The following is a 24,082-nucleotide window of genomic DNA, read 5'->3' on the forward strand; positions in this document are numbered from 1 at the left end:
AGTTGAAAACTGAACTAAGAAAACCATTTCTAATCAAGAATGTAAACTTGCTTTCTTTGTTCAGTGGACGGCATCACCTAATGACTTCAGTTCCATGACAGCAGTGATCGGTTTTTCTTTTGTTTAACGTCAAAATCAGCTATCAACCAAATCTTCATGCAACGTTAAAACTCCATTGTGATCAAAGAAGATTAGTTACCTAATACAGAGAATAAATAATAGAGGCAACTAAAACAAAACAATGTTAGCTACATTCTGAAGCACGTGTATCAACCATGTACCTAATTAACCAAAATTCTCATATGATTTCCATATCTCTTATAGAAGAGAGGAAAAGCAAGATATTCCAGCATATCACAACAAAAACATATTTTTCAAGTCATTATATGAATAACTGAAAATTAGCAATATTTGCCTCATTTGTTCAGGAATTCACTCTTGTTACAATTACGAAAATGTTGTAACACTAACACGAAGTATTGTTTAAAATTTACTGAAACAACAATAATGATCAGTTAACTTTTGGTCAAAAGATAAACCTCGTGTTATGTTTTTCTCAGATAATTTTTATCAATTTCTTAGTGTTTTCAAATCTTATGAACCTGTGAATATATCTCTCAACATTCTTTATCTTACAATTCTAAAGTATAATAAACATGTTGTACTATTCAGTAGATATTGAATATTGTTCTAGATAATGATATTATTTATTGTTGCTGTTGCTGTTTATTATTCGCGTTCCACGCTTTGGTGCCAGGGGTGCGCTATACGAGTGAGGGTTAAATCATATTTATCGATGAGAGAGGAGCCCGACGTGTGGCGGTTGATGCTGTTTGTTATGATTCATGATGAAAATAATATATATATATAGTGTTTTGTCGTTGATTCGTAATGAAAGTAATATATATAGTGTTTTGTCGTTGATTCATAATGAAAGTAATATATATATATAGTGTTTTGACTTGGATTCATAATGAAAGTAATATATATATATAGTGTTTTGACCTGGATTCATAATGAAAGTAATATATATATATAGTGTTTTGACCTGAATTCATAATGAAAGTAATATATATATATAGTGTTTTGACCTGGATTCATAATGAGGTTTTTGTTACTTAAACTACATTCTTCTTTTAGTAGTTCCTCAAACGTTCATATCTTCATTTATATTTTCTACAAATTTCCTTTGTTCAACTTATGTTGAGTTATATTATGAAAACTGGTTTCCTCCGTTTAACGTATGTTGAGTTATATCAGTAAAACGGCTTTTCTTCATTTAACTTGAGTTATATCATTGAAACGGGTTTCCTTTGTTTAACTTATGTTGAGTTATATTATGAAAATGGGTTTCCTCCGTTCAACTTATGTTGAGTTATATCAGTAAAATGGGTTCCCCCGTTTAACTTATGTTGAGTTATATTATTAAAATGGGTTTCCTCCGTTCAACTTATGTTGAGTTATATTATTAAAATGGGTTTCCTCCGTTCAACTTATGTTGAGTTATATCAGTAAAATGGGTTTCCTCCGTTCAACTTATGTTGAGTTATATTATTAAAACGGGTTTCCTCCGTTCAACTTATGTTGAGTTATATCAGTAAAATGGGTTTCCTCCGTTCAACTTATGTTGAGTTATATCAGTAAAATGGGTTTCCTCCGTTCAACTTATGTTGAGTTATATCAGTAAAATGGGTTTTCTTCGTTTTTCTCTTATCTCTGCTATAGTTCTCTTTTACTATTTTAGTTTATTTTCTGATGTTTAAATGTAATTGGCTGTTATCAGAAACATGGGAGAATGCCTAAGAGCCATCTTGTTCCCAAGTCTTGTTTCTGAGGAGAATGGATTTGTATGGTTTAACATCAGGAAATGTCGAAGGCCGGAAATTGCCGAGCTGAAAAGACGTCTGTTTGTCTACTCAACTGATTCCAAAAGTTATAAAGAAATACTGAACGAATCACAGTAATACATTATTTAACATGATTGAAGCAGTAGTTAGTTTAATCCTTTAATTTTGTTATCTGATAAGAAAAGTGTTTGTCCAATCTAAGTAACTTAGATATATATTACGGACTTTCAGATTAATTAAACTTAAATGGTAGTTTGTTGTTTCGTTTTATTTGCTTCGTCAATTCGTTATAAACGTCAAGGTTTGTTCCATAATTTCTTTAAAACTGGTTAAAATGAACAAATATATACGATTTGCGATTCTGTTTGTTCTACAGTGTTTTCTGTAGCTGGTTATTATTAAAAACCATATTCGATTTACGATTCTGTTTTTCAATAAACACCAAGATATATGCTACAGTCTTTTGTAGCTAGTTAATATATGAACAGAAATATTGGATTTACGATTCTGTTTTTCAATAAACGTCAAGGTTTGTTCTATAGTTTTTTTGTAGTTGGTTAATATATGAAAAGATATATTGGATTTACGGTTCTGTTTTTTAATAAACTTCAAGGTTTGTTCTACAGTTTTCTTGTTGTTGGTTAAGATAAGTAGAGATATTCGATTGACGATTCTATTTTTGACTGCAAGCTTAGATTTTGTCACCAAAATATGTTATGAATATAAGTTGATCTCTGTACAACTGTATTGAAATCACCTTAATGCAGAAAAATATCCAATGTTTAAACCTAAAGAGAGTGATGATAAATATAATGGCAATATGACTTAATACAAATATAATCCAAAATAAATCGTTTAAAGTGTTTTATTTGCTCAAGGGTTCGACTTTGGTCTTGATCATGACCCAAGCCACATTCCAAAATTCAAAGATACCATCCAGTGACAGTCATAGTTTCAGTTTTCATTTTAAGCCAAGGAAAAATGTTTAGTTGACACGTTACTAGATAAAATAAGTTTCGCTTCTATTTAAATGTTATGATTTTGCAATGATTTTATTTTAAAAGAAAAGAGTTTCTGCCCTCGAATTTAGGGTAAACTGTTAGTCACCTATCACAAGTGTTGCGTCCCTCCTGTAAGTCACTTACCGCAAGTGTTGCGTCCCTCCTGTAAGTCACCTATCGCAAGTACTGCGTCCCTCCTGTAAGTCACCTATCAAAAGTGTTGCGTCCCTCCTGTAAGTCACCTATCACAAGTGTTGCGTCCCTCACAGAAGCTGCCTTGCTACTTTTTCAATCTCAACGCTTCTCCGTGATGTTACATATTTTGAGCCAGAGTTAAAGCAATAAACCGGAAATGATTGATGACAAGAAATGACTTTAAAACGAGAGCACACCAACGCTGACACTGAACATTGAATTTTGAAATGCGTTCTACCTTGTATTTTCTAATCTTTATTATTAAACAGACAGTAGTGCATATGTAAAGACTTCAATGTTAACATTGTTTTTAAAGAAATAAATAATATCTTGCAGAATAAAATGAAAGCCTATAAAAGAAGGTTGAATCAGATTAAGCACTCTGTTTTAGTAAACGTTTAGGTAATGTTCTAATATAAATCTATCAAAATAAAATGGGGTCGTGTATTATATGGTCATTAATGATTTATCTTTTTCTCTAAGAAATTGTTTCTTAATTTCATGTCTAAGAAAGTGTCTGATCTTGTGAGAATTTCAAACGCTATTGGGCAATCCAATGTTTGTTTTTGTTTAAGCGAAGATGTGAAACAGCGATTTTTAACGTTAGAATCCCCTAAACATATCGTCAAGTCACTAGGAGAAAGGGGTGAAAATCATTTTACCTTCACTCTACATTAGGTTTAAAATATGAAACTATCGCTACGGAACTTGTTTCATATACTCTTCATCGATTTCTACAGCTGATGATAGCCTGGCATGGCCAGGTGGGTTAAAGCGTTCGACTCGTAATCTGAGGGTCGTGGGTTCGAATTTCTGTTGCACCAAACATGCTCGCCGTTTCAGCCGTGGGAGCGTTATAATGTGACGATGAATCCCACTATTCGTTGGCAAAAGTGTAGCCCAAGAGCTGGCGGTGTGTGGTGATGACTAGTTGCCTCCCTCTAGTCTTACACTGCTAAAATAGGGACGGCTAGCGCAGATAGTTCTCGTGTTGCTTTGCGCGAAATTTCAAAACAAACAAACAAAGCATTTGATGATTTTTAAAGTCTTTGTGGATGTAACCACATTAATCTTCCTCATGGACCCAATGGCCCACCCACATTACTCACTAAAATTCTTCATGCTTTGCATAAGGAACTCTGTAGCAACCATATTCCTTTTGCTAACACCATTTGTTTTTAAATAACTTTTTATTGTTTTCGATGGCAGGAAATTTAAAACGTTTATGAAAGTATTTAGTCTAAACCTAATAAGCTAACTGTTTTTAGAGGACGTTCGCCCTCTGGTGAAATGTGGACGTCAGGATTATTTAGTATTATAGCTTATTTACATGAAGTTAGATCTATTAAACACTCAGCCAGCATTGATTACCTTGGTACCTAAAAAAACAATTCTTATCAATATCATTTAATTAAACCACAATTTAATCATTTGCTCATTTGATTTTATGAAATACTGGCTACTTTACTAGAAAATCTAATTAATTATACAGCTGAGTAACAAGGAATTGACATTTTCGACCAGAACATCTTTTACACATATGGGCTAAACTACTAGGTCAGCAAATCTCAGGTTAGGCCGTTCATAATTTTAAGCCACTGATAAGAGGAAAGGCTGATAACTAAAAGGACATCCCACTCAAGAGTTTTATTCAACCATTTGACCCAAGTACATTTTTTGAATAAGGTTTCATCTAATTCACTGTAATTTAGTCCATAAAAGACAAAACAACCAATTATTATTATTTAATTGCGACACTTTCAACACTTTGCACATTATCTGTTTTTCTTTGCAGCTGAGAACAAAGCTACACAATGGACTATATATGCTGTGCCAATCACGAGTATCGAAACCCTGTTATTAGCATTATAGGTTAAGTCCGAAGACATCCTGCTGAGCCACTGAGGACTTTGCTTATTAATCCTTCTGTGAGATTATCCTACATACAATATTTTTTTGTACTTATTCAAAATCTTGGACCGTGTCACTTATCTTTAAGATGTTTTAATAAATGTATTCAGTGAGGCTGTTGTGAAATGAATTACTATTACTGAAAAGAACAGGGTAACGGTATTACAGGGAGAAACAACCTCAGTCTCACTAGCTTCGGAGATTTATACTACGAATATTTCTAACACAATCGTGGAAGGAATTTTTTATAAAATTACTTAACCAAATTTAATACGCTTTGTAAAAGAAACCGCCAATAGGGAATTATATTTGCAACCTTTTATTACATTGTAACTATATAACAGAGAGAAACACTAAAGAGAAGACAGCTACTAAACAGCATCCATCGTCAACTGATATTTTAAAGATCGAATAATGCGAGCTGACAGTTACTCTTATAGCGCACCCACAACCCAAACTGTGGGCGTCTTTTTGCAGCATTGAGATATAAACCAATAACCTTTGGATTCACATTCTGAGCAGGCTAACTGATACGCCATTCCTAATTCCAAACACTCTGAAATGATATAAATATCATTTATACGATACGTAAGAGCCACGACCTATTTGATGTGTAGTGTGACAAGAAATAACAGCTTTTTTCTCAGCTTCCACTTGGACCTTTCATGATATTTAGATAATGTTAAGTATTATAATTTATCTCAGATGAGTCTTCTATTTATTATGTTACATAGTTACATATTACGATTTCAAATAGCAAGGAATTTGAATTTAGAAATTAATTGAATTTCGATATTATCAAATTTATTATATTTGCCAATAAGATTGATACACACAGTTTTTTTTAACAGAAATATATATTAATATACAAATAATAATACAATTGATATTGACGGTTATTATAAATATTTGTTTCAAATATTGACTTATATACAAGAGTTTTACAAACTTACAAACTATCGTGAGTCTTCTAACTGCTTTAGAACTGAATACTTCATTGACGGTTCAGGTCTGCAACAAGTAAATTAATTTTGAGTTAATACTGTTACATCTCGCCTAAGCTTGCACTCTCTTTTCATGGCTAGCCTCTCACCGGTTCCAAACTAACTTTTTCATCGAAGATACTTAATTTCCTCGTAGAAATAATAACGTTTGAGGTAATTCACTGAAGTTGAATGGTTTGTAATGTTTGAAATCTATAAACAATCTTGGTGAAGTTCTGTTAGTTTTCCTATTAATAAGTGTTAATTACAATTGCAGTTTCCGAAGCTTATAAGTATACTGACTGTAGCTGACAAACAAATAATAATTGTCTCTCGGCGCGTCGGTTTTATATACCAGTCACGCGAGATTCACGAACGTTCGACAATTTTCGAAAACACAAAAGTGTTTTTATAAAACAAATATTTTTTATTCTTGCTCTTCAGAATCTTCTACCAATTTAGAGAACGGGCGGGACTTGTGCAATACATGTCCAACAATATACGTCACATGCATAAAAACAAACTATAGTGAAATAAGCGTAGGTATTAAAATAAATGTACAACAGTAAATCTGTTACAATACGAATGAACTGTTAACAAATATCCACATAAATCTGCAATTTATCAGTAGGTGCTGAAACGTTACGAAATATTTCTTACTCTGCTCTCAAATTATTTGCAAGATTGTGTGACGTGAAAATTAACTTCTATTTACAATTCATATTCAAAGGAAAGACATTCACCTATTGCTTTTAACGTTGGTCATACCCACGTGCACAGTCGTTACATTACCATGGATGTTTTTTTATTCCACATTAACAGCCACAAAAAATACATACAAACATTTTAGGTGGCAAAGAACACAAAGATAAGCCCTCTCTGTAACATTCTGGCACCTTCTGAGAACAAAATCTAACCTAGACACAAGTAGTATACAATAACTTACAGAAGATGTTTTTTTCAATCTCCACCGCTGTAAAGTTACGTACAGTTAAATACGTTGGTGTGATTCTTACTGTAATTGTTTAAAGTCATTAGTATTAACGTATCTGAACCAATTCATTGAGAGGCAGGCTTGGTATTGCCATATGGTTAGGGCGATCAACTCCTAATCGGCGGGCCGCGGGTTCGAATTCCCATCACACCAAACATGCACGCCCTTTCAACCATGGGGTTGTTATATTGTTAGAGTTAATCTCACTATTTGTTGGTAAAAACAGTAGCCCAAGAGTTAGCAGTGGGTGGTGATAACTAGCTGCCTTCTCTCTAGTCTTACACTGCTAAATTAGGGACGGCTAGCTCAGATAGCCCTCGAGTAGCTGTGCGCACAATTTAGGAACAAACAAATCTTTGAGGTTCTTCAAAGTAAAAATCAATAAAGACAGTTTTTCATTTTAATATATATATATATTTATTAAATCAAGTGTAATGACGGTGGGATGTACTGTACATATATATATATCGATATATTTATGTTTTTTTCGACCCTGGTGATTTTCAAAAAATCTGAAAAATCAACGTTTTCTCAATAAACCTTACACTAACATATGTTTTATATTTTGTTTTAGCTATGCCGTTGGAGTTGTACACAATGTGGCAACAGTATCCATGGGAACTGGGCAGTTTGATATGTGAACTCCGTGCTATAGTTCCTGAAACCACTGCCTATGCTTCCATTCTGACCATAGTGACGTTCAGTACTGAACGATACATCGCAATATGTCATCCCATACGTCACCAGACCAAATCGAAGATTTCCCGAGCGATGCGAAATATTGTTATAATATGGGTTTTGTCTTTCGTTGGAGCAACACCCTATGGAATCTTTACCCGCGTGAATTACCTCACGGATGATATGGGTATCACACTCGAATCGTCAGCTTGGTGTGGTTTTCCTTTCAACAAACCAGACAGAAGCTGGGAGACGTTGATGTTGTGTTCCACGTTTCTTTTCTTTGTTGTCCCAATGACAGTGATTGTTGTGCTTTATGTGAGAATAGCGATGACGTTACACCAGTCCAGAAATCTCCGTAGGTACACTTCTGAGGGAAGTGCCGCCTACCGAGGAGATAGAGAACGATCAAAAATACAGTCACGTCGAATAGTGGTTCGCATGTTAAGTAAGACACATGCGTCTCTTTTCCTTGTCTAAATTAATAAAATAGGCGTTGAGCACTGTCGTATAAGTTATTTATGCAGTAATTAAATTTATATCAATAACAAATATTCCTGAATCATTAAAAACAAACTTAAATATCTGAAACTAAACCCGAAGTGTAAGAATAATATTAAACGAAATAACCATAGTATTCCGAGTTAGGGGTTTAAAATTGTGAAATATTACTTTTAATTACAATGATGTGCATTTGTGGATATCTGTCCACCTACTTACCTATCTATATACGTACACATATATATACATGTTTCTATGGAAAAATGTTAGTATGTATGGATTTTAATTATTTAGCTCTTCTAACAGTTATCTGATGAACATGAAGATGATGTGAACCTAATTTTATTTTGGTTAATATTACAGTTGCTGTTGTCATTGCTTTCTTCGTCTGCTGGGCACCGTTCCATTCCCAAAGACTTCTTTTTCTCTATGTTACTTTATACTCAGGATGGACAACGCAGTTACGAACAGTTAACCACTACTTATTTACTCTTGCAGGTAACCAACAACACTTACACTGTACCCTTTCTCTTTTGATTTCAGTAACTTGAGTTTAATGAGGAGTGCCACTTACTGGCACTTGGTATTCTTAACATTACTAATGAATCAGATAAAATATTAGGACAGAAATCTCAGGGGTCCGGGAACAGATAACCAGAGAAGGCACCGACTGTTGACGAAATGACATTCCCACGGCTCAAACTATGGATAAGATTTAAAGTACACAGCAGATCGAACTTTGGACTATTACACTATGCCAATTCTCAGGTGATTTGGACAGAAATACATCAGAGGTGTTGTTTTTGTGTTATTAAGGAGACAAAGTCGAATCAGACTTGATAATATTCGTCTCTGAGAGCAGTATGTTTGTGCACAAAGTTCATTCATAAATAAGATGAAAGTAGGGTTCGATTACTTGTTTGTTTCGATAATTTTCTTATTTTGTTTTAACGTGGGGTTATTTAAACATCGTATATAAAAGCATGCTTTTTATAACATTAACAGAGAAATTGTCTTGTTTTAGAAATCCTGAAGTTAAAACATATCCAGGAGAGCTACTTCCATCATCTTAATAAGTTTTAAATATATATCAAGATGTAGCTCACTTGACATTTTAAATAACGCCATGTTGAATATCTTTAGACTTATATAAGCAGTACCACGTAACTTATACTGATCATCTTGAGACCTGGATAAGCAGAAACTTGTAACTTATACTGATCGTGTTGAGACCTAGATAAACAGCACCACGTAACTTATACTGATCGTGTTGAGACCAGGATTAGCAACACCACGTAACTTATACCGATCATCTTGAGACCTGGATAAGCAGAAACTTGTAACTTATACTGATCGTGTTGAGACCTAGATAAACAGCACCACGTAACTTATACTGATCGTGTTGAGACCTAGATAAACAGCACCACGTTACTTATATCGATCGTGTTGAGACCTGGATGAGCAGCACCACGTAACATATACCGATCGTGTTGAGACCTGGATAAGCAGCACCACGTAACTTATATTGATCGTGTTGAGACCAGGATAAGCAACACCACGTAACTTATACCGATCATCTTGAGACCTGGATAAGCAGCACCACGTAACTTATACCGATCATGTTGAGACCTGGATAAGCAGCACCACGTAACTTATATTGATCGTGTTGAGACCTGGATGAGCAGCACCACGTAACATATACCGATCGTGTTGAGACCTGGATAAGCAGCACCACGTAACTTATATTGATCGTGTTGAGACCAGGATAAGCAACACCACGTAACTTATACCGATCATCTTGAGACCTGGATAAGCAGCACCACGTAACTTATACCGATCATGTTGAGACCTGGATAAGCAGCACCACGTAACTTATATTGATCGTGTTGAGACCTGGATGAGCAGCACCACGTAACATATACCGATCGTGTCGAGACCTGGATAAGCAGCACCACGTAACTTATATTGATCGTGTTGAGACCTGAATCAATGTTACCATGTTAATTAATATTGTGTGATAAGACTGCAAGACGTAAAAAAATATTTCCATCTTCTATATTCTACATATATTGAACTTATATTTCAATGTTTTGATACCACAAGTATCATTGTACATGATGGCTATGTTTTATAATAGGTTTCTAAAAAAGCAAAACAAAACCATCATAATATAAATAACCTACATCTTTACTTTAGGTTATAGGTGCATACGAATATAAACCTGATTTCTACGTTTTTGTGATGCTTCTATGTGTACTGATTTATAACACTGTATAAAAAACTAAAATCTATTATCTGATTCATAATACCATATAACAGAACTAAAGACTATTAACTGATTTATAACACCGTATATATGTACTAAAAGCTATTATTTGATTCATAATACCACATAGAAGAACTAATGACTGTTAATTGATTCGTAGCACCATATAACAGAAGTAAGGACAATCAACTGATTCATAAAACACATACACTATTATCTGCACTTAGCTTATAGGCTTGTTTTGTTTGTTTGTTTTGAATTTCGCGCAAAGCTACTCGAGGGCTATCTGCGCTAGCCGTCCCTAATTTAGCAGTGTAAGACTAGAGGGAAGGCAGCTAGTCATCACCACCCACCGCCAACTCATGGGCTACTCTTTTACCAACGAAAAGTGGGATTGACCGTCACATTATAACGCCCCCACGGCTGAAAGAGAGAACATGTTTAGTGCGACCGGGATTCGAACTCGCGACCCTCGGATTACGAGTCGAACGCCTTAACACACTTGGCCAACTTATAGGCGATCTCTAGTCCACTAAGACATTTGGTGCAGATATCTTACTAATATATAAAATGGTTCTAGTAATAAAGAATCCGATGATAATGGTGAAAATGGAACAAACTGAAAACAACAGTTTTCTTCTTTTCAAGAATTTAATTATGTTGATAGTACTTATGGTCTTTACATAACATTATTTAATAATGTTGATAGTACTTATGGTCTTTACATAACATTATTTAATAATGATGATAGTACTTATGGTCTTTACTTAACGTTATTTAATTGTGTTGATAGTATTTATGGTCTTTACTTAACGTTATTTAATTATTTTGATAGTACTTATGATCTTTACATAACGTTATTTAATTATGTTGATAGTACTTATGATCTTTACATAACGTTATTTAATTATGTTGATAGTACTTATGGTCTTTACTTAACGTTATTTAATTATGTTGATAGTACTTATGGTCTTTACATAACATTATTTAATAATGATGATAGTACTTATGGTCTTTACTTAACGTTATTTAATTGTGTTGATAGTATTTATGGTCTTTACTTAACGTTATTTAATTATTTTGATAGTACTTATGATCTTTACATAACGTTATTTAATTATGTTGATAGTACTTATGATCTTTACATAACGTTATTTAATTATGTTGATAGTACTTATGGTCTTTACTTAACGTTATTTAATTATGTTGATAGTACTTATGGTCTTTACTTAACATTATTTAATTATGTTGATAGTACTTATGGTCTTTACTTAACGTTATTTAATTGTGTTGATAGTACTTATGGTCTTTACTTAACGTTATTTAATTATGTTGATAGTACTTATGGTCTTTACTTAACGTTATTTAATTGTGTTGATAGTACTTATGGTCTTTACTTAACGTTATTTAATTATGTTGATAGTAATTATGGTCTTTACTTAACGTTATTTAATTGTGTTGATAGTACTTATGGTCTTTACTTAACGTTATTTAATTATGTTGATAGTACTTATGGTCTTTACTTAACGTTATTTAATTGTGTTGATAGTACTTATGGTCTTTACATAACGTTATTTAATTATGTTGATAGTACTTATGATCTTTACATAACGTTATTTAATTATGTTGATAGTACTTATGGTCTTTACTTAACGTTATTTTATCATTTCTGTTATTATCCGTCACTAACTTTCAATGCTTGTAATTTCTTCATTTATTGGTTTCTTGCCAAGCGTGGCCCGGTAGTTGAGGCACTCGATTCGCAGTCTATAATTGAACACGGTCACTCTTTCATACATGATGGTGTTATAATTTGACAGTCAGTCCACTAATTATTAGCAGCTATTAGTTGGCGGTGATTGGTGTTGTCTATTTGCTTATCCTGTAGCCTATCACTACTAAATTAGAGACTGCTCGCGCAGATAGCTCTCGCGTAGCTTTATGAGAAACTCCACAAAAAAGACAGACAAACCCAACACTGTACCTTCAGATTTAAGAATAATCCGGTGTAAGTTATTTATTGATCCTAATTAGAGGTTTTCTTTCTCTTTTTAATTTATGAATCTTTATGTATAACGTACTTAGAAATAAGTCAGCAATAGCGATAGTGTTCAGATGGCTCTTTACCGTACTCCTAAGTTTCTAACCTAACTAGGATAATATGTTCTGTACTCCCCCGTATCTAATCCAACTAGGATAATATGTTCTGTACTCCTCCGTATCTAATCTAAATAGGATAATATGTTCTGTACTCCTCCGTATCTAATCCAACTAGAATAATATGTTCTGTACTCCTCCGTATCTAATCCAATTAGGACAATACGTTCTGTACTCTTCCATATCTAATCCAACTAGGATAATATATTCTGTACTCCTCCGTATCTAATCCAACTAGGATAATATATTCTGTACTCCTCCGTATCTAATCCAACTAGGATAATATGTTATGTACTCCTCCGTATCTAATCCAACTAGGATAATATGTTGTCAAACTTACACTTGGTTCACGTGAAGAATGTTTGTATTTTACTGATAACAATGGTTAACCGTCCAGTTTTGCAAGATATATTTTCGTGGGATTTTATCCCAACAAATTTTTACTTGTAATACAATAGCCAAAACTAAGTCACAAGAGCTTCTTGTTTCACTCTATATAATTTTTCTGTCTACCAAGTAAAGATTATTTGTGCTGTTGGTATGACTAGTAGTTTCTGGTGCACTTCAACTTTAGGTAACTGTGTGATATCAGATATAATTCTCACTCTGTGTTATTCCACGATATTGACCTGCCAATCATGGAAATTTGTTTTATATTCTCTGTATTCGATCTGATGTTATTGTTGGCCATGAAGACACCCCGAGTGAATATAAACTTTGGTTTGGAACATCCTAGTCTAAAAACATCAGATAATTGCTAATAACGTTACTGTGCCTTCCATCTTCCATCAGCTGGACACCTGGTGGTATAGTTATTAAACTGCATTTATTGTGCTTGTATCTATCCTATTCTTTTGTTCCATCATGAAAGTTAGTTATAGCCTGTAACACGACATCAGGTTAACCAAACTGTATCTTGTATCCCATCATGAGGCTACAAGACTCTTGGATAAACATTCCATATACTTTTGAACAGATTTGTTTGTCCACTTTGTAGTGGCTATTCTAAGAATTCCTTTATGTGGATATAGCTCAGTAATCTACGTATATGAGCTTGAGTTTCACTACGATGTTTAAATCTTAAACTAATTAATGCGTTTAATTCGTGGTCACAAACTGTAGATACAAGTATTACAAACAACTGATAAAGTTACTGTAATACGAAGTGTTCAATTGCATCCAGTCTTCCATGAAAATGGGGTACTTTACTAAGTCATTTATGTTTGAAAGAAAATTTACGAACCAGAAGTGTTTCCAAAGTGGCCAAGGAAGCATCTTTTTGTATCAAAATTTTTAAAAATTCAAATGATTTACACGATCTGTTTCAGTGACTGATATCTTAACCATTCATCTCAGTTGCATAAACCTGACTAATAAATCCGGTGAGGGAACAGACATGTTGGCCTCTTCGCGAAAGGTTCTCAACCTATGCAGATCTCGTACTCGCATGGTTGTTTGTCTCTGAGCACATATGTAGTACTCCACATAATGTGATCATAATCTCTTAGATGAAAGAAAGTTTACTGGTTGTCATTCCATCCCGAAGCTAATTAATCTATGTCACTGCAGTCATTTCGAATGTTTAGTAGTCATACAGTGATGTATGATTAAAAACACGATAATTATTTACATTTAACGCCGCCAGGTAGACAGATTAAGATAACACAGCAATAATCTTAATATTCCAGTTATTTTACTGCGTGAACGTTGGTTAAGTAAGAGACTGTGGTCACCCACTAGTCTGCAATATAACCAATTAATGAAGGAAAAGAGACAGATGCTCATAGTTACAGGTTATACCACAGTTATTGAGAGTTATAATTTTAACATAATGTATGAACTATTCATGACTATACCAGTTGAGGTTTTGGGAAGATAAACCAATACTAACTCGAAGAAAGTTAATTTTATTTGTTATTCAGCTGTATTATTTGTTAATCAGTTGTATTATTTGTTATTCAGCTGTACGAGTACTTAATTCGATCCCCGCTAGTACAGCGGTAAATCTACGCATTTACATATCTTAAAATCTGGGGTTCGATTCCACTCAGTAGGCTTAGCAGATAGCCCCAAGTGGCTTTGCTATAACAAAAACACACATGTGTTAATTTTATTTGTTATTCAGCTGTATTATTTGTTAATCAGTTGTATTTTTAGTTAATCAGGTGTATTATTAGTTAATTAGTTGTATTATTTGTTATTCAGTTGTATTATTTGTTAATTTTATTTGTTATTCAGCTATATTATTTGCTAATCAGTTGTATTTTTAGTTAATTAGTTCTATTATTAGTTAATCAGGTGTATTATTAGTTAATTAGTTGTATTATTTGTTATTCAGTAGTATTATTAGTTAATCAGCTGTAATATTAGTTAATCAGCTGTATTATTTATTAATTAGTTGTATTATTTGTTTTTACGCTCTATTATTTGTTAATTTTATTTGTTATTCAGTTGTATTATTAGTTAAATAGTTGTATTGTTAGTTAATTAATTGTATTATTAGTTAATCAGCTGTATTATTTATGTCTCTAAACTGCTTGTACACATCAACTTTTCCGACGTTCTTAGTGGATATCATGAGTAGTTTAAGAAACATATAGTTATCTAGTAATTGTTTTTTTTTGTTTGTTCATCCATCTTGTTATTTTCGCAGGTTTATTTGATGTTCAACTCTTCAGTTTTACATTAATATTTAGGCCCGGCATGGCCAGGTAGTTAAGGCATTCGACTCGTAATCTGAGGGTTGCGGGTTTGAATCCCAGTCACACCAAACATCTCACCATTTCGGCATGGGGGTACTATAATGATACGGTCAATCCCACTATTCGTTGGTAAAAAAGTAGCCCAAGAGTTGGTGGTGGGTGGTGATGACTAGCTGCCTTTCCTCTAGTCTTATCAGGGATTTGATTCTCCTCGGTGGACTCATCTAGCAAATAGCCCGATGTGGCTTTGCTATAAGAAAACACACAAACACACTCCCCTTTAGTCTTACACTGTTAATTAGGGACGGCTAGCATAGATAGCCTTCGTGTAGCTTTGCGCGAAGTCCCAAACTAACTAAACCAACAAACATTAATGTTTTTGTTGATTATTTGTATCAAAATAAATAGAACAAAACAAATATTCTGGATCAAACACTAGATTTCAAACAAAAATACCTAACTGGTACATTCTTAGAAACTGTTTTAGTTTTTCTATAGGATCAGGTGGCTAAGGTACTCGACACGCAATCTGTGGATTGCGAGTTCAAATCTCCCTGCACACTAAACTTGCTTGTCCTTTCAGCCGTTTGGGCATTATAATGTAGAGCAATCCCAATATTAGTTAGTAACGAGTTGTCGGTGGGTGTTTATGAATATTTGCTTTCCCTTTTTTCTTACGCTGCTAAATTAGTGTTGGCTAGTGTAGATAGCTCTCAGTTAGCTTTACGCAAAATTAAAACAAAACAAAACATAAGGTACAGCGGTAACTCTAGGGATTTACAACGCTAAAATCAGAGGTTCGATTTCCATCGGTAGACTCAACAGATAGCCCAATATGGCTTTGTTATAGGAAAGTACACACAAACTTTAAAGTGGTTGCAGAAGAAAATATTATTGAGTGTATGTGTATCTGTTCAAACAAAACATAGAAACGTCAGAATGATTCTAACTTCAAATATGAATTATCATGAACTATCTTTGATTTTCATTTGAACTACGCCATAGAAAGTTATTTGAGTTTATACGAAAACATAAAAAAACACGAAATAAACGAACTTTCTAAGCCTCTCTATCGAGCATACTTCAGGGTTAATAGAAGCTGTGGAAAATCGTTAGGGTTCGTTAGTTGTTCTCAAAAGATCTGTTCTGATTAGTTTCTGATCAATGGCGATCGTTGCCATACAAGACATTCAAGCGTAGTAAGAATGGATATATATATATATATATATAGGTATTCACCTTGTTAATTTTGTTACGTATTTCGATGTTCTATAAGATTAGTTGGCAGTTTAACTGTTAGAAGTTGGATGTAAATGGTTGAGTAAACAATGAAGCCAACTCAATCTTTATACCTAGATGGAGCTGAATCGCAATGGTCGTTAGCAATCTAAATTTTATGTCCTTTCATTACGCTAAGGCGATTTCTTATGTTATCTGCGTAACAATACACACAGTTGAAGTACTGCATTCGTTAACGAAAAGAAAGACAATGATATTTAAAAGAAAAAAAAACATAAAGAAAAACAGTAAGGCATTTTTAAAACAAGTAGTTTTAAGAAATAAACTTAGAATAGTTGAGAAGAAGCCAAAGCGTTTCTTAGAACACGAAACAAACACTAGAAATCCAAGTAATAAAACACACAAAACTGAAAACAATCAGGCAGAAATTCTTTCGTGTAAAAGAAGATTAACTAATTGAACAAAAAACTGCTTGAAAGATTACATTTTTATTGCGTAGTTAGACTTAGGCAAATTTTCACTGACCAGTTTATGATGTATTGGTAGGGTTTCGTGTTCTGGTTAAGAGATGATGTTCTTAGTTTCATAGCAAGATATTATATGCAGGACTTCACCTCTAGAATGAAGAAAGAAAAAGCGAAAGAAACTCTGGAATAGGCACAGCATCATATTCGTTTACTGTGGTGGGTTAATTCACATTTTATAGTAACAACAGTCTTTACTCAACTGAAGTGCCCTCTAGTGGTCGATCTAGTATATCATTGTCTGCACGAGGGGCACGTGAACTGGCTAGATTTTTACTGGGTATATTTTTGTATTTAAAGTCCTTTCAACCTAGAGCTTATTCTAAAGACGAATTTTAATACAATATGCAATAATAAACTTCTTAAAAAGTGTTTTTTTTTCACTCGCAATGCCGCTGAGTCAATATCTTTCATGAATCCTGCACGCTGTGTGTGTTTATTATCTACCAACCACTCACACGTATGCCTAACCAAGAAGCGTCTTGCTTTCTGTAAACTCGTTTGTTTGTTTGTTTTTTAATTTCATGCATAGCTACACGAGGGCTGTCCGTACTAGCTATCCCTAAGTTAGCAATGTAAGGCAGCTGGTCATCAGCAGCCACTGCCAACTGTTGGACTACTCTTTTACCAAAGAATAGTGGGATTGACCGTCACATTGTAACGCTCACACAGCTGAAAGGGCGAGCATGTTTGGTGTGATTGAGATTTGAATCCGCGACCCTTAGATTACGAGGCGAACGCCCTAACCACCTGGCCATGCCGGGGACTTTCTGTGAACTCCCAACAGTCATAGAGTAATGAACGCTGTACTATAACAAGCAAAAGTCAAAGTTCTGATTTAAATAATAAAATAAAATATGGGGGTACCTCTTGAACTGTTCGGGGCCTTAGGTCAGTCTACTTAAGTACCTCAATTATCTTACCACTCATTTTGTACAAACCTATTAGAAAACAGGGTAAGAAATCTTACTTTGTTGATTGTAGTAAACTACACTAGAAACAACTGATTTAACTGGACAACCACGTTTGTAAACCGCAGGGAATTTGTATAAGACCCCACACTACAATTCCATTGGTCTGGTTTTATAGTAATTGTTTTACGTAATGATGTTGTCTTTTTAATTGTAAGAAATATCGTGTAAGGTTGGTTTCCTTGGTTGTTGCAAAATAACTCTTAATTTTTAGTACTTTATTTATGATATAAACCCCATTACCTACATCAGGTTTAGTGGTTACAATCATTTAAAACTTTTAAATCCTATGTTCCATAAGGTAACCTTATATCGCAGAAGACAGAAGTACAACCCTATTACTTTAATCAGGCTTAATGATTAAAATTATTTAAAACTTTTAAATCCTATGTTCCGTCTTTGCTTAAACCTATGTTCTTTTTTTACTAAGCCTGAAATCTTGTAACATCTTTGGGACATATCCAGTGACTTGAGTTTTAACTTGTTCAAAGCTATGCACTAATTTCTCCAAATTTCACGCTTGGACAGTTTTTGTCAGAATGTTTCAAAACATAGAATATAACACTCTTTATGGAGGATGAAAAAATATAACCGTCAGGTCAAGACCGCTTTTTCATCACCAGGCAAACTGTAACCTTATAAATTATTAACAACAACACTTGGGTGTTTCAAGAACGTTTACTCCCATCTGTACATTTTTTATAAGTCATTGATTTAGCTCTAACTTCATTTATAGTTTTGTTATCACAGCTTACCGAGATCATGGTGTCTACTAGGTGTTATAGTTGCTTTGGTGTCTACTAGGTGTTATAGTTGCTTTACAACTTCTTCGAAATATTTCCTTCGAATTTAAATTGGACATACTTTGACTTCTAAACAAAGGTCCTCCGCTGATACAGCGGTAAATCTACGGATTTACAAAGCTAAAGAAATTCGACTCCTCTTCGTGGAACTCAGCAAATAGCCTGATGTGACTTAGATATAAGAAAACACAGACACTCTATACAAAAATATTTATTTTGAGACTGTTTGTATTGTTTAAAGAGATAACTTATTTCTAAAATTGTAATCTTACTCTGAAAGACCTTGGAGATAATATGCTTATTTTAAAAGTCAGACGAGCATTTTAATGCAACAAAATTTGAGTAGTTCGAAATTAATTGTCTGTAACGTTTATAAAACAAGTTATAAACTGTTTCTAGTATGTTTGAGTACAATAACATTAGTGGTTTTTTCTCCTGAAAGTGTTACGTTTGTGCATCACAAGAGGTATGTGGATGACATTGTTGTGGTAATCTGTGCTTCATTTATTCACCGCGATGGATAGAGCGCAGATAGCCCATTGTAATGCTTTGCACTTTAAAAAAAAAAGTGCCGTATAACCGGACTTGATGTTGTGTCAACTTTTGGTTTCTATATTCCATGGAAGAATCCTAGTCTAGAATAATGGAATACCTCGCTACTAAGCTAAGAAGACCAAGTCTTAACTAGGAGATGACCATACAACCATAACATCTTCAACTGTAAAAATGTAAAGAAAAGAACACAAGATAAAATGGATTAAAAACTAGTGCTCAGTAGAATACGTATTTTTATTTGTGTGTTACAGAATTTTGTACAAAGCTACGAAAGGGTTATCTGTATATAGTTGTCCCTAATTTTGAACTGGTACATTTGTTTTTGAATTTCGCGCAAAGCTACACGAGGGATATCTGTGCTAGCCGTCCCTAATTTATCAGTGTAAGACTAGAGGGAAGGCAACTAGTCATCATCACCCGTCGCCAACTCTTGGGCTACTCTTTTACCAACGAACAATGGGATTGACCGTGATTTTATAAAGGGCGAGCATGTTTAATGCGACGAGGATTCGAACCCGCGACCTTAACCATCTGGTCATACCGGTCTCTGATAGGTTTAAAATATTCACTGCCAGTATGTGAGACAATCTTATCTCGTCAAATTATTGGAATATAACCCATCACGCTTTTCGTGTACCCACAATGTAAAATGGCGGAGTGCTTTTTTTTTTTTACCGATAAGGAGTCATGTGGTACGAGCTCTCATATTCATAATCTGCGGACACTAAAAACTGGGCCTCGCTCGGTCGTAGGGTATTTAAGATATCAACTGTTTATCTTCACAGATAATCTTCTCGATATGTTTGCTTATGATATTATTTTTATGCGCTAGTATAAAGTTGACCTGAAAATCAAGGTCTATAGGAAGGTCAAGATGAGTTTTATTTTCTAATTTTTAAACAGCCTAAATATCTCAGATTAGATTATTTTTGGTTTGTTTCGGATATACAAAAAAGACGTCTTGTCTCATTCATGTCTAATGTTGAACTGTTAACATCAGTGAGTGACGACTTTTCGGTTACTCTAATAATAAAAAAAAGCGATTTGATTGTTGCTTATATGACTCACCCATGACCTCAAAATACCAGGTGAATTTTTTTTGTGGCAACGGGACACTAACTGTGTACTGTGAAATCCACAATCGTGTTGTTGACAAGCAGTTCACACCCGAACTCACTGAACACGTGTTGATTGAAGAATGATGTACGTATATTAATGTTGAATGTGTCACATTGAACGGTCTTAAACTATAAGCTTAATATGTTCTGCACGTAGTAAGCCGTCAGAGAAATAACTTTAGATAATACGTACAAATACTTATCATTATTGGTCTGTTTATAATTAAGACTGATTTGTGTTGTTCCAACCACGGGTATCGAAACCCGATTTTAGCGTTATAAGCTTTCATAGCTACGGCTGTGCGACTGGAGAGAGGGTGCGATCGTTAATAGAAGCGATAAAATTTAAATAACATGAATATTGTATTGTATGTAATATTATATTACCTAATATTATATTATATAACTCTTCTAGCTCCTCATATATTTAACGGTTGTTGTTTTGTTTCAGCCCAGTGTACATTCATTAGCTGTTTGTTTTTTAATTTCGCGTAAGCTACACGAGGACTATCTGCGCTAGCCATCCCTAATTTAGCAGTGTAAAGCTAAAGAGAAGGCAGCTAGTCATCACCACCCACCGCCAACTCTTGGGCTACTCTTTTACCAACGAATAGTGGGATTGATCGAAACATTATAAGCCCCATGGCTGAAAGGGAGAACATGTTTTGTGGAAGGTGGATTTTAACCTGCGACCTTCAGATTGCGAGTAAAACACCCTAACCACCTGGCCATGTCCGGGCTACAGGATAACTTTTAATGAACGGGTGAATAATTTCAATGGAAACGTAAATCACTGTGTTACTACAGAAACAGTTGAGGAGATGTTTGGTTATCTAGTTCGTAGTTACTGATTGTCGGCTAACACTACATAATGAGGGTTAAATACACAACTCCCATCCTTTGTGGCAAATGGTTGATTGTAATTCTAACATTTGGAGTTCGATCCTCAAAATGGAAACAGTACAGATAGCTCATTGATTAAAAGAAACAAGCAACCAAAACAAACGCAACTATCAATTATATAGTTAAATATACCTTCCTAGTGAGATTCCAACTCTGAAGTATGGTTTTGTGGTTACGAATATTGTAAATTTTAATATTAGTATTAGCAGAGAAAAGCTCGGCATGGCCAGGCGGTTAAGACACTCGACTCGTAGTCTGAGGGTCGCGTGTTCGAATCCCCGTTACACCCAACATGCTGGACCTTTCAGTCGTGAGGGCATTATAATGGGGCGGTCAAACCCACTTTTCGTTGGTAAAAGAGTAGCCTAAGAGTTGGCGGTGGGTGGTGATGACTAGCCTCTTTCCCTTTAGTTGTACATTGCAAAATTAGGGACAACTAGCGCAGATATCCCTCGTGTAGCTTTGCGCGAAATTCAAAAACAAACAAAGAAGCAAAAAAAAGTAATAAAAGGAAACGCTTATGGTGACCCAAGTACAAGGAATACTTATTCACTTATTTACTTTTGCTGTTGATAATGTATGTCATTTAAACCCTAATGCCTTGAAACTGCTAAATATGGATATTTAATATTTTTTATTTGATTTCCACTCGTTCACTAAAACAGATGTGAAACTCATACATATTTATTTTTGTTTTTCTAGGTTGTTTTTACTACTTCAACTCAACCATCAACCCAATTCTGTACAGTGTTATGTCCAATCGTTTCCGTGTGGCTTTCAGGGAAAAATTGTGTACCGACCCTTCAAGTACCTATTGCTTCTGTTCGTATTGTTGTTTTTGTTGGCATGAAATTGACAACAAACGTTGTAAGCGACCCATTAGCTACAAGGAATCTAGCTCGCAAGGTTCTGTCCGTTGGAATCGGAATCATTCGTTAAATAATCTTCGACTAGATCGTAACAACTCGTGCCCTCGACTCCGAAACATGGAGATAGAGAACTATATGGATAGCAGTCCTTTGCCAGTGTCGATGAAGTGGGTAAGAAACCCAAATTATGAACCTGTTCGTGTAGATGGTGGAAAGAAACGGACAACAGGTGAAAGCATTTCAGTTGTTCCTGTAACATATACTTCCAGAACTGTTAGTGAGCCTAATTTTCAAACTAGAATTAAGTTTGAACAGGGCAAGAATCCGAATGCCCACGGAAACGACCTACAAGAAGACGATTTAGCAGAAGAACTGGACAAGGCCATCCGGCCTCAACTATCAAAACTTTCAGTTGCAGACCCAGAATGCGTCGACTGTACCAATTGTAATATTATTTTTACACCAAAATTTAATTATAGTTATAGTACAGCTGGTCAATCAGTACAAGAACACGTGATCCCTGAAGAATCCACAGTTTAGCCACCTATATTTGATGTTGTCAACTATTTTATGAAACATTAAATATATAATCGTAATGTTATTTAATGGAGTCGAATAGAAATTGTATATAAGGTTACGAAATATTCTTGAGTAATGAAACAAAATATGATAATATAATGTATTTATGCATGGGGTGGGGTAATAAACTGTTACTTAAAATGAAATAATGATAGTTTCAAAACTCATTTATTTATTGAGATGTTATAACTAAGATTAAATGTTGATTATTGATACAACCTTTGAAATTAATTAATCATTAATGTAAAGTCATTCATCAGCCGCAATAAATCTACCATCTTCAATGAGAAAAAAAACTTTGTTCAATACTGTGGATGTTCGGTCATTGACATAATGAAACGAAACCTTAGCAGGGGTTTAGTTTAGAGAGAGAGAAGTCTGACGAATTCTCGCCCCAACAGGGGTGTTCAGAAACGTTGTAGTTCCTCCTCGACCCCTTCCGTGAAAGATAATTTATCTATCTGTGCTTGATGGTTTTCCTATATTTTATTTTGGTTTGATTAACGTTATGAAGTGATATGGGGCGGTACTAACCTATCAAGTGACAATACCTAGCGAGACGAAATGTCAACTCAAACGACACGATTCGGGGCCGGCAAGGATGTCACCTTAGCTGAGACCTAAAGATCCAATACCTCAGATTTAGGTACGGAGGAAACGGGAGTGCCCCAAGAAAACCCTTTTTCACGGCCTGGGCGCCGAAAAATCTACCTAGACCGTGCCCGGAAGTAGCTGGGAAGAAATATAGGGAAAAAAAGAAAAGAAAAGCTGATGAACTGTGACGGTGGTATACATGGAAACTGTTAGCTGCGGTCTTGTAGATCAAGTAGTAACTTCGTCATGAACTTGTTTTCACACTTGAAGCCCGTTGGTGCAAGTGAAAAACGTGGTCTAGGTGGTGGAACAACTGGCTGTTCTTCGGTGAGTTGTTCTTCGCTGATCTGTGATGCTTTGTTTCTTCTTGTGATTTTGGTTTGAGTTTTCTGCGTGGAGGTAGTTTGTTTTTTAGTTTGAACTGTCGCGTCGATGGTTATCTTGGTAGTGGTTTGAGTCTGGCTGGTTGTTGAATTCTGTGGAACTGGGACTGAAGTCTGGCATGATCTGTCCTCTTTCTTTCTTGGACTACTTAAACTTGGCGTGTTGCTGACAGAGGGAGTTGACGTCTTCTGGGTCGAGTTATCTGTATCTGTCTTCGTGTTTCTGGTTAGATCTGGACTCGGCGGTATTTTTGTAGTTTCTTGTTGGTAGTTGTCCGTTGGTTGTTTTTGATGTCTGGGTGCTTTGTT

General features: G+C 34.7%; 1 protein-coding gene across 1 annotated transcript in view; it reads left to right on the forward strand.

Moving 5' to 3' along the window:
* The window catches only part of LOC143236912 (neuromedin-U receptor 2-like), a 40,203-nt gene extending 17,261 nt beyond the window's left edge, over positions 1 to 22,942 (forward strand). The window contains exons 2-4 of the mRNA XM_076475589.1: positions 7,506 to 8,057; positions 8,474 to 8,608; positions 22,051 to 22,942. Coding sequence (XP_076331704.1) covers positions 7,506 to 8,057; positions 8,474 to 8,608; positions 22,051 to 22,757 — 1,394 coding nt within the window. The 3' untranslated portion in view covers positions 22,758 to 22,942. The remainder of the gene's footprint in view (positions 1 to 7,505; positions 8,058 to 8,473; positions 8,609 to 22,050) is intronic.
* The last annotated feature ends 1,140 nt before the right edge of the window (positions 22,943 to 24,082 follow it).

This window comes from Tachypleus tridentatus, chromosome 13 (assembly GCF_004210375.1).
Source record: "Tachypleus tridentatus isolate NWPU-2018 chromosome 13, ASM421037v1, whole genome shotgun sequence".
Classification (NCBI taxonomy): domain Eukaryota; kingdom Metazoa; phylum Arthropoda; class Merostomata; order Xiphosura; family Limulidae; genus Tachypleus; species Tachypleus tridentatus.